General features: G+C 55.2%; 1 protein-coding gene across 1 annotated transcript; it reads right to left on the bottom strand.

Annotated features, from left to right (window-relative positions):
• Positions 1–5,413: 5,413 nt before the first annotated feature.
• On the bottom strand, positions 5,414–8,334 carry SP9 (Sp9 transcription factor). The gene is made up of 2 exons (XM_065841145.2): positions 8,155–8,334; positions 5,414–7,439 (listed from the first exon to the last, which is right to left on the bottom strand). The coding sequence occupies exons 1-2, from the start codon at positions 8,173–8,175 to the stop codon at positions 6,084–6,086; spliced, it is 1,377 nt and encodes a 458-aa protein (XP_065697217.1). The 5' UTR covers positions 8,176–8,334; the 3' UTR covers positions 5,414–6,083.
• Between the last annotated feature and the right edge of the window lie 3,381 nt (positions 8,335–11,715).

The following is an 11,715-nucleotide window of genomic DNA, read 5'->3' as shown; positions in this document are numbered from 1 at the left end:
GCTGGCTTATCTCTAAGTGCAGGTGAATGAGCTTGAAAGTGTGAACCATTAAGGGATGTCACCTTCTTCTTTTAACTGTGTGTGGATTAAGTTGCTCCTGGGTTCCTGCTGAAGCAGCTGGGAGTTAAAGGGCGTGCACAATTCCATGGAGCCAGGCACTGTATTAATGTGCACATGGAAGCTCCGATTTAGAATGAGCAGGAGGAGATGGACAAAACGCCTGTATGAACAATTTAAACAAAACCTCTTCTGAAGAGTTTATTATTCCTCTGTGTAAGAGAGGACAGAGTAATGTGATAGCGAAAGAGGCATCTTCTGGTAGAACACTTCCATGGTAAGTGAAGCATGAAAGATAATGAGGAATAGCCAGTTAAGTACTGGAAGGCGCATGTGAAGAAAGGTCTCTTGCTTACAGGTCTGATTGTTGTGTGTGGCACAGGAATCTGCTCACCAGCTGCCATGCAACTGACGCCTACCTGGAGAAGGAAGGACAGCTTGACATCTATGGCTGCAGGCATTTCTGTGGGCTCCGCACTTTATTCCTTTGTATGTAAAGTGCATGCTGTGTACATCTTGCCTTTTCGCATAGGAAAAGACTGGCAAATGGCATGGGTTTATTGTGATGGCTGGCAGTTGTGAAAGAAAGTTACAGCAGAAGAATAACGACATTTTGGGTGCGACTGTCTCATGGACTGCCTGTTGAAGAGGTCTGAAACAAAACTCTCATCCTTGTGACACCTTTCGTGCTTTCGGTGCAGCCCTGCCAGCCCTGGGCAAGGCCGGTGCGGCTCTGGAGGAAGACGCTCACTGCTCGGTGCTTTCCTTAGGCCAGTTTGTGCCGTCTCACCGGCCCGAGGAGCGGCCCTTCGCGCCGGACAAGACGGCTGCGGCAGGGCTGGGCCCCTGTCACCGCCTTGGGGCCTCACAGCGTTGCGCCGGGAAACGACGGTGGATTCAAAACCGGACTAAAAGAAGAAGGGGAAGGGTCGTTAGGGCGATGTTTCCAAGGCTTTCTCCGCACAAGCTGCCCGACTCCGCGCGGGGTGGCGGGCGGCGCGGTGAGGCAGCCCGCCCGGGCCCGCCGCCGCGCCGGGCCCTCAGCAAGGCTGCTCGGCAGAGGTGCCCGAGCCCTGTAGGAGGTGCTGTCGGTTCACAGATGACGGTAAGAGCAGCTTCCTTTCTTTATTAAAAAACGCGGAATAGGGTTAACCCGCTGCCGCACGGCGGGGCTGCGCGGCCGGGGACGGCGGCACCGGCACCGTGAGGTGGCTCCCTCAGCCTGGCGGGGGAGAGGCGGCGCAGCCCTCTGGCAGTCACGGGAGCCGGGAGAGGGACTCCCCGGGGCCGGAGCGGGAGAAGTTAGAGCCGAGCGAGGGCCGCGGCTCCCCGCGGGCGGGCGGGCGACTCTAACGGCCGCTCTCCTGCCGGGCGACCCCGGCGGGCCGAGGGCGGCGGAGGGGCAGGACGGGCTCTGGCTCCAGCCGGCTCCGTCAAGCGCCCTCGGGGCGGGCAGGACTTGGCCGGGAGGTGGGCGGTGGAGAGCCGCCGTCCCGGGGCCATCCTTGGGCTCTGCCGCCCCGCGGAACCGATCGTTTAGTGCTGAACCGTAAATTATTACTGTTCCCAAAGTAAATAAACAGGTGACTTCCAGATCAGGTTCCTGCTTGGATCGTTACAATAAATATCCCTGAAGGAAGCTCTCTATTTATGTTGTCATTGATTAATTCTCGCTACCTCATTTGATTTCGATTTAGAACGATTTGATTCTAATTTAATTAGCATGTAATTTGGATGTACATAATTACTGTAATTATGACATTCAGGTAAGGCAGCTTTAGGCTGAAAGGCAATTTCAAATTTTCTAGCAACCTACTTTGTACTAGGAAACGGACAAGGACTTCGCGCCCTGCCATCCAAGTAGCAATTAGCACATCTCGGAAATAGGCACAGCCGCGGGTTTGTGGTAAAACAGCGGCGCGAAGGCGGCGGAGCCGTGCCCGGTGCTCGCAGGGAGCCGCCCCCGGTACCCCGGCCGCAGGTGCGGGGCCGGCCCGGAGACCCGCGGGTGGGCGGGGAGCGGTGACCCACCCCCGGCGGGGGGCCGGCATTAATCGCTAAGGGCCCACCCGCCCCGTCCGGTAACGGCTCGGAGGAACTGCGGAGGCCGCTGGCCGCCCTGCAAACCTCTCTCCTCAGGTGGGTGTGCGCTGCCGTCGCGGACCCATCCCGCCCCGCCCCTGCCGTCGCCCGCAGACGTTCACCCCAGCCAGCCCACTCGCTCCCGGGGGCCCCAGCCCCGCCGCTGCCGCCCCCCTCCAGCCGCTGCCGGCTTCTCGCCGCGTCCCGGTCCGCGCAGCGCCGCCGCCCCCGCCGGAGCCCCGGCCGCGCCCCCCGACCCGCCGCGTGGGCGGCGGAGCGCGGGGAAGTGTCGGCCTCTAGATGGCGCCCGGGAGCTGCCGTGGGCCCCGGGCTGGGGCAGTCCAGGCGCGATCATGAATCCCGGGTTTCAGGCTTCTTTTTTTAATGCGTTAAGAATGTTATTCCTGGAGAAAATTTGTAGCTAAATTATTCTCACTTAAAATAAACACTTAGTGCACCAATTACCCAAAGGGGCGGGCTTTCTGTTAGATTCCCTTCGTCTGCGTTTTGGAAGGGTGGGAGAGGATCTTGGCGAACAGATAATGGCTGCAAATAAATTACAGCTCCCGCAGATAAAGTTTCCATTTGAATCGAAAGACGCAATTAAGAAGCTGTCCGGGCACAGGATCGGGTGTTTATATATTATCTCATTAGGACAAAACCATTAATGTTACCTTTTAAGTGTAAAACAAGTCGTTAGGGCTGTAATTCGCCGCGGGGGGCAGGGGACACGCTTCCTGCGAACCGGGGACCCAGCAATCGAATGACATTTACTAAAGAATTTGCCCTGGCATTTTACCTTTTTCCGTCGGTCGATGGTTGCTGTCGCTGGCTGTTTTTTAGCGGTTTTTTAACGGGTTCGGGGAGCTGGCTTAAAGCTGTGGACCGCGAGGTGTGGGGTTGGGAAGCGGTAGCTGGGGCGAACTGGAAATGGGAGCTGGGCTCAGCTCCCGGGCAAGTCCGGGGCGAGCGGGGCCAGGCGGCGGGGAGCCCAGCTCTCCTCTCCGGCTCCGGCAGCCCGGGAGGGCACCCCTCTCCCGGTGCTTTTCTGCTCTCGAGTTAGCGTCTTCCCACTAAAGAGGTGCTGCTGAACTGGGGATTCAAAGAGTGAAATCAGATTTATTTTTCGGTTCTCACACCGTCTGTTCTTTGGTTTTCTTTGTGTAAAAGTTCCCCAGACCATATAATTATCGCCAACATGTACGAAAGAATGGTGTCATTTATTTTTAAAAAGGTGACATGCTTTCTATTTTCCCGGTTAAACGAACCGGCGCTGGGTCCCAGAGCTGCTCCCCTCTTCATTTCTGGGGAGTCTGTAAATGATGGACGTTTTCTGACCCGAAGGGGCAAAGGCAATGCAAAAAGGTCCTTGATCATTGAGCTGAGAATTGTAACCCCGGCCTGCCAGAAACTGGACCTGGATGCTTTCCTTTGATGTGTTTTATTATAAATCGAAAACAAAGCTGACTTCTGCCCAGCACCCCGCGCGGGTGCATTCCTCCGCACCCCAGCACCCCCGGCGGGGAGAGGAGACGTGTCCCGCCGCTGCTTATTTTCCCGCTGCCCGAGCACGGCCCCTACCCGCTCCCCTTCTCCGCTCCCCCTCCCGGGCCCGCCGGGAAAGCTGCCGGCACCGCCGCCGCCGGGGCGGGGGCGGCGGATAAGGGACGTTGCCGGCATGCTTTCGGCCAGGAAAATTCCGGGGCGGGTGCTGTGGGCGGCCAGATGCGCGGTGCATTTCCCGGGAGCTTTCCTTCCCTCTGCCCGCGGAACGGCCGGCGGGGCTCCCGCCGCCGCCCCGGGGCGCAGGCGGTGCCTGCGCTGCCCGGCAGCTTTTGTGCGAGAGCGGCACGGAGGAGCTGGGACGCGGTTATTAGTATTCACGGCAGATGTATTTTCTTTAACGCAACGTCTTTATTCCGGTTGGTGGCCGACAGCAGAATCCGTTTCCCGATGTTATTTGCATTCCCTGTTTTATGGAGGATTAAAATATTTGTATTCCTCCAATCTGTACCGGGCAGACAAAATTAACTTTTATTTTTTCTTTTCTCCCCCTTTTTTTTAATAACACAATTATCTCATTTAACAATTTGCCTTTTAAAAAAATACTGTGGCTGTTAGGTTGGTGGTCAGGAGACAAAGGGAGTGAAAATAATTTTCATTTCAATAATTGCCTTCTGGTCAATTTAACTGTGCCTTATTTTGAAAGAGCCTGTCTAAATGAGATTCCTGTCCCAAATGTGTTCCCAGGCCTTAGCCCAGCCTTTAATTATTCCTGAGTTTTTTTTCTTCAGAATAAGACGCTGCACTGAGTAATCACAAAGAAGTCAGAGAGCATCCTTGAACCTTTTCAATAGCAGAGCCACTGATATTCAAATAACATGCAAGGACCATTTGACTGCATGGGGACATAAGCATTTCCAATTCACTATTTGCATAGATCAACTGTCTTTGAAAAGGAAAGGAGCAGTTGTCTTCCATAACATTAAAAAGCCTAGTTATCAAATCAAGTGCTTAGTTTGGGGCTTTTAAAACGTTTACATTTTATCTCAGGTTGCCCTTTACCGTTTGACATGCAAATTTGGTGCAGTTAATTTGGACAATTAAAAGGATCTTCAAGGGAGCTTTGTCACCGAGAATATTCGGAGTTTTCCCCGTGGACCAGCTGAGATAAAGTTGGCCAGAACAAATGATGTCTAGGAGATTAATTAGATATTTGATAAGACATGAATCCCTAATAAGGGAATACAAGGCACAGGGGGCTGCTGTGTGCTCTAAGTCAAAATTAATAACATTTAACAAGATTTTCATTTAGGCATGAAATGTCTTTTCCGGAGTATTGACTCTAGCGATTTATTCCCCCGAGATCACCTCCCAACCTAGGCAGCCTTGTGGCGCTGAAGGCTTTTTAAATTAAATAAATAGTTCCTCAGCACTGTTCGGTTTCACTAGATTTTGGAGACGCTTTCAGAAAAGGAGCTAATGGCTCGGCATGGTTCCGGCTGGTGTAGCGGGGCTCGAACTCGCTTTAAATGTGTCTTAAAGAAAATAAACCCAAACTAAGGCGGCTTGAAAAGAGCGACCGGAGCGCTTGAGCGCTCCTGGCCCGGGGGCTGGTCCTTCTCCTCCCGGCTCTCACTGTCTGCTGTATTTTTGATCCCAGTCACTGTAAGGAAGACAGGGAGCGGTGCGAGTGCTCCTACTAAAAATCTGACCCCTACGAAGGCTGGGCGGGGGGAGGGAACGGGCACGAATAAGAACAAACCCGTAAGTGTATTGTTCAGAGTCCTTTAATAATACCAAAATGAAAATATGTCAAGATTTTTTCCATACAGATAAACGCATTTAATTTCTTTAAGAGACCTTAAGTTACGTGTGTTCGAGTGAAATGTTAACTCAACATTTTAAATATCTTTTACATATATACTGACTTCCACAAAGTGCATCAGAAATTTAAAATAATTAAAAAAAATAACCAATACCCCAAAACCTCCCTGAATTTCAGGAATTCACCAATTAAAAAAAAATCCCAAACCCCCTGTCAGATCAACATTTACAAGAAAAATAAGCGAACACGATCTGGTTTTCTTTTTTTTTTCTTTTTTTTTTTTTTTTAACGCTATTTATACAGATGTTTATGAGATACAGAGGAACCGTCTCGGACTTGCAGCTGCGTTTCTCACCTTAAGCCTCTCCTAGGATGCCTCCCTTCCAACAGAAGGAAAAAAGGAAACGGAAGAAAGTGTCATTCGGTACCCACTGGGCGGGCGGGACGGGGGCCGCGCCTCTCCGGCCCCGCCATCCGCCTGCCGGCCTGCCCGCTGCGGCCCGGGCCGCCGGGTGCCGTCCGCGGCGGGGCGACTCGCGTCCCTCCGGCCGGCGCGGAGCAAAGTCCGGGCGGCTGTCGGGGGCTCGCCAGCGCCGGGGGCCAGGGAGCGCTGCCCCTAGGAGTCGCCGGGCCCCGCGGTAGGTTCCTTGCCCGGTCCGCGGGCGGCGGCGCCCACCCCCTCGTGCAGGATGAGGTCGGGGGACTCGGATCGCGGCGTCTCCAGGTTGCTGGCGTCTGTGTCGCTGTCGCTGCCCTTTTTGCCCCCGCCGCCCCCGTTGTGCGTTTTGATATGTTTGCTCAGGTGGTCGCTGCGCATGAAGCGCTTGTTGCAGACGGGGCAGGCGAAGCGCTTCTCGCCCGTGTGAGTCCGCAGGTGCCGCTGCAGCTCGTCGGAGCGGGTGAAGCGCTTGCCACAGAACAGCCAGTTGCAGACGAAGGGCCGCTCGCCCGTGTGCCAGCGCAGGTGCGCCTTCAGGTGCGAGGTCTTGCCGTACACCTTGCCGCAGCCGGGGATGTGGCAGCTGTGCAGCCCCTTGCGCCGCAGGCTGGCCCCCGCCGGCCCCAGCCGTTCGGCCTCCTGGCAGTTGGGGCAGTCGCAGGTGGCGCGGCCCGAGTAGCGGCGGGCGGAGCGGGCAGAACCGCTCCCGGCGGCGGCGGCAGCGGCGCCCGAGATCATGGCGCTGGCCGCCGCCACCGCTGCGCTGGAGTCCGTGTAGGAGGGCAGCACGGGCTTGAAGCCCTCCTGGGTGAGCAGGTGCTGGCTGGTGGAGAGCAGGTGCGAGGCGGCCGTGGAGCCCAGGCCGGTGGAGCTGAAGGCGGAGTGGGTGAGGGAGCTGAAGTCGGGGTTGTAGGTGCCCAGCTGGGAGTGCAGCGAGGCCTGGGGGGCGCCCGAGTGCAGCGAGCTCTGCAGGCCCCCCGCCGGGTTCTGCACCTCCAGCCAGGAGCCCGGGTTGGTGTGCACGTCCCACCAGGAGGAGGCCGCTCCGTTCGCCACCTCGCCCGCCGAGAGTGTGGAGTGGAATCCCGACTTGTACCAGGACTCGTAGGGGTGCGCCATGCCCACCCGCGGGTAAAGGCTTTCGGCCGCTGAGGTGTGCACTTTGGAGATGAAGGCCGACTGCCCGCCGGGCTCCTGCGGGGACACGCCCGCCGCCGCCGCCGAGTTGGAGAAGAGGCCGCCGTAGTCGCTACTGAAGGCCGACGAGGTGGGCGAAGTGGAGGCCAGGCAGAAGGCGCTGTTGGCGGTGCCCGTGCCGCTGGCCAGTCCGCTGGAGCCCCTGCTCGTGGCCACCGTGAAGCCCGAGAGGCTGGAGCCCAGGTTGCAGCTGGAGGTGGAGCGTTTCCAGGGGTGGAAGCCCCCTTTGGCGAAGGCGCTGGACTCAGGCAGGGTGGTCAGGGGGCTGGTGTTGCCGATCTTGTTGCAGGTGGCGGCCAGCATGGCCAGGGGAGTCGTTCCAAATCTCGGTTCTTCCTGTGGGAGAGACAAAGCCGGCCCGTCAGCCTCACCCAGACGCCTCGACAGGCTACCGCGGGGACGCGGCGGCGCGGGTGGAACCGCGGCGCGACGAGCGGCACTGCGGAAAAGTTTTCTCTTATTTTGGAGGAAGGCTCCAGCCCTGCCCCGCTCGGTACAACTCGTTTGCCACCAGGAACCGGGCTCGGCGCCCGACGGATTTACATCGGAAGTAGATCCCGGCGGGGACGAGCGACACGCGTGTTCGGAGAGAGTGGCTCGGGACGCCCCGCGCAGCGCCGGGCTGCTCCAGCCTCCCGCCGTTAAACCGAAAATCCCGTAGGAACGAAACGCGGCGTCTCCTCAAACCACCGTACAGGAGCGGCGGAAAATCGAGATAGCAGAAGGGCAAAGGGGGTGCGGAACCTTCCGACCGACGCCACTGGCAGAGCCGAGGAAGGGAAAAAAATCTTTGGAAATTTAGGGTAGCGCTTCAAGTGTAAAAAAAAAAAAAAAAAAGAGAGAGAGAAAACAAAACAAAGCACAAGCAGCCCGACTTCTGTGCGGCCAAACGAGTTTTCAGACTAACGTCTCTGCGAACGACCCGACGGGAAGCCCGCGGGTCACCGCGATTCGCACCAGGACAGCCGCGACGAGGCGGCAGCAACAGTTTTTCCAGACGGTAGCGAAGCCGCCGCGTAAAGCCACGAGGAAAAGCGCGGTGCCGACTTACCCCGAGGATAGACGTAGCCATAGCACGTCCCTGTGCTGGGCGGTGGGGCGGAGGGGGACGGCGCTTGGTGTGCGCCCCGCGCTGCCCAGCGGCACTAAGGACACTCCGGCTCCGCGGGGCTAAACTCTGCCTAAGTGCGGGCAGCGCCCGCTTTGAAGTACCGCTGGCGGCGGCGCTCGCCCAATGAGGGCGCGGGCGGAGCGGGCCGGAGCGGCCCCACAGCCAATCAGGCTGCGCGGAGGTGCCGGCACCGGGGCTCGGGGCGCGTGCCAGTCAGAGCGCGGGGAGAAAACTCCCCGCTCCGGACTGCGGCGATCGCGCTGCAATTAACCACAAACCCCGGCTGCCCGCCAGGTTGTGACTCCCGGTGGCCGCGGTGACACTGCCCCGGCACCGGCCGGCTGCGGGAGGAGGGAGCGGAGAGCCGCAGAGGGCAGGAGTCGGAAGCGGGGGTCAGCCTCGGCGGAGGGCTGGTGTCACGCTTGCTGCCGCTCCGCCGCCGCCTGCGAACTGTGCAGGAGGTGTTTGATCCCTCGCTGCTTGTTCGGTCACCTGCGATCCTCGCGTCCAGTAAGCCATACCTGCATTGCTTTTATTCAACAGGCCCTTTGCTTCCTTTACAGGCCGCTGGGCAGCTGTCCCTGTTGGATACAAATAACCTAACAGCACCTAATGACATTTTATGAAAACACGTTGTCTTTTTGGTTCTGCTTTGCTAAATACTAGAGGTGATTCCGGGCACAACGTATTTCTTACTTTCTTTGCAAAAGGAACTGAGGAGGCTTTTTAGTTATAGAAAACGCCAACATTTCCAAAGGCAGGGAACCGACAGGCATCCCTTTGCTCTCGTACCGCAGCGGGAGGGGGAGACAAGGGGCATATGACATCCTGTCACTTAAGAGAGAGGATTTTATTTAACAGAGGAATCCCCGGCAAAATACTTTGAAAGTCAAATTCGCAGCCTGCAGCACGTTTTTTAAGCCTTATATCCCCCCGTGGAAATAGTGCTGCTAAATGGCAGAAGGCTTGCTCTCTCCTGGCAGTGCTAGGGCGCTGCTGGAATAAGCCTCCCCAGCACTTTCCTGTGGCCTCTGCACTGTGTGTACACTCCACACGCCCAGTGAGCGACAGAGACTTTACCTGCTCTCTGCATGTGCGAAATGTAAGTCCATACCTCGGTTCCTCAATGTCTTGCAAACTAGTCCCTTTGATTTGTAATTATTGGAGGCTTCTTAAGTAATTGGCTAGAACTTGCCCACACTGTGTTCCCCGGAAGATCAATAGGTGTGCAACTTAGCATCGTTGCGATCGCATCCGTAAGGCGGGGAATAGCAGCTTTTCCCCCTGCTTCTGCCGTCCTCAGTGCAGCTGGGTACAGCTCTGAATCAGAAATACGAGTGCGTTTGAGCAATGCCTGGTGCTTGCTCTGCATTTGAGTCAGTATTTCCTTCTCCTCGGTGCCGCCTCAACCATCCAGTGTAAAACCTCCAAGCGGATGCAAAATAGGCATCGCTAAGGAGCAAGATGGAGAAGCCGCGAATTTGAGAGGATTTCGCTTTTCTTTATTTGTTTTCTTTTTTTTTTTTTGTTTTGTTTTGTTTTGTTCTGTTTGTTTTTCGTGCTTAAATAAGGCGGGCGTTGCGTTTTGTTATACAGTGCGTTATGCAATCTGCAGGGCGCCTGCCACACTAGGGAAGGATGTCCCCGGAGATTAGCTTTTATTTAAACGTCTAAGACTATTTTCAAAGGGCGCTCGCCTTTTTGTTGCCGCCTATTAAACAGAATCGGGGCAGTAGGAGGAAATACTGTTCTGCCCTTAATTCTTTCCACATTGCTTCGCAGCCAGCACAGGGGTCCGGGGAGCTCATGGCAGAGCCTTTCCCGGGAAGCTCTGCCTGGAGCAGATCAGAAGCGGCGTCTTTACCCAGGGGGGCTCGACGGGTGGATGCGACTGAAAGGCGGTGGCGGGGGGAGCGACATAACCCTCGCGGGCCAGGCGAGGAGTCCGACAGGGGCACCCGGGAGCAACCGCCCAACAGGTGACTCCTTCCCTTCTTCCTCCCCTCCTTCCTCCCCTCCTCCGGGGGGACCCGCTCCTTCCCAGGAGCCTGCCGAGGTGGCCGTCGAGTGGCAGCGAGTCGCTTCTGGCCAGCCCTGGGGCGGCGCGGGGAGAGTCTGTCGCCTCTCCTTGGGGAGAGTCATCGATAAAATCAGGCTGGAAGGCAGATCGAGAGCGTGACGTTTAAAACGTTGCCTCTACCTCTGCGAGTGAAGGCATCCATCCACACATCCACCCACCCATCCACCGCCCGCTCCCGCAGCCCAGCCGGGCTGCCATGACTCTGAGGCAGCCGGCCGGCTCTGTCCGCCTCGCAGCTGCATCCTCGCCCCCTTTGTAAGCGGAAAAGTCACTAAAATCCGCAGGAACTAGGCAGGCGGTGGAAAGGCTAAGCGGATGGCGGCGGAAGGGGGAACGCTGCTCGAATCTTTAAGAGGTCAAGTATTTTCTGACAGATTTTTTCATACTCCAAAAAAATCGAGTTTTTAAACAAAGATCAATGTGTTATGCTAAAGTGTTGAGCTGACTGTTAAAACATTTGGGGGGATAATGACAATGTAACAAAGGCCTGGTTTGGAGTGAATCATCACCCTTTTAAAAGTTAAAGCAATTTTCAGGAGAATAGCTTTCAGCAAATGCTTTACATTATTCAAAACGGCCAAATAATGCTCTATTATAGCGCCTGAATGCTGCCAGTCAGCCCATAAGTGCAATTTGTGCAAAGGCTCGGTGCCTTATCTCCACTTCTTTATAAAGAGGTGAATATAAAACAATTTCTTCCAAACCCAGACAGAGAGCACGAAAATTGCTTCCCTTTCTGCAATCAGGGCAATTTAACTGGAGTGCAATTAGCACTATTAAATGTCGATTCTGCATAAACAAATCTGACTAAGAAGCGAAAGTGGGGTGAGAACCTCATATAAACTGAAACTGATTTTTTAAAATTATGTATCCGGGTCCTTTACAATTGATCCGTGACGTTTTCATCTTGGAATATATTTACATCATAAATACATTACGGTTAAATCAACATAAATCTTTTTTAAAAAATCTCAATATGAATACTAATAAAGAAGAATAGCCTAATTAAATGCAACAGTTCACTTCCTTTGAACAATATTTTTTTCCCATCTTCCCTTTACGCGTGTCTTTTGATCTGTGCAACTACTAAAGTTGCTGTCTTTAGGAGGTAAAGCTGGGAAACAATTCGTTCATTACAGCTGATTGGGAGGCTCCTGGGTTCATATTCAAGAGCGTCAGATGAAATGGCTCTTCTGTTCAAACAGAGCTCTGGGAAAGAGCTGCCAAATATTTTCCAAATAAATCGATATAAGAGCAGTTAAATGTAAGGTGGCTGTACATTTTCCCTCGAACCCTAGGAGGGGCACCGAGTTTTACACATGGACGTTATGGGTGGGAAAGGGGCAAAGCCTTCCAAGTTCAAGAGAAGCAGGCTTATTTTCTGCCAAACAGAAAGGACGTGGGCAGGGAACAGGCAAACT

Source organism: Patagioenas fasciata, chromosome 7 (genome assembly GCF_037038585.1).
Source record: "Patagioenas fasciata isolate bPatFas1 chromosome 7, bPatFas1.hap1, whole genome shotgun sequence".
In the NCBI taxonomy this organism is placed as follows: Eukaryota; Metazoa; Chordata; class Aves; order Columbiformes; family Columbidae; genus Patagioenas; species Patagioenas fasciata.
This window is presented reverse-complemented; position numbering and strand designations above follow the sequence as displayed.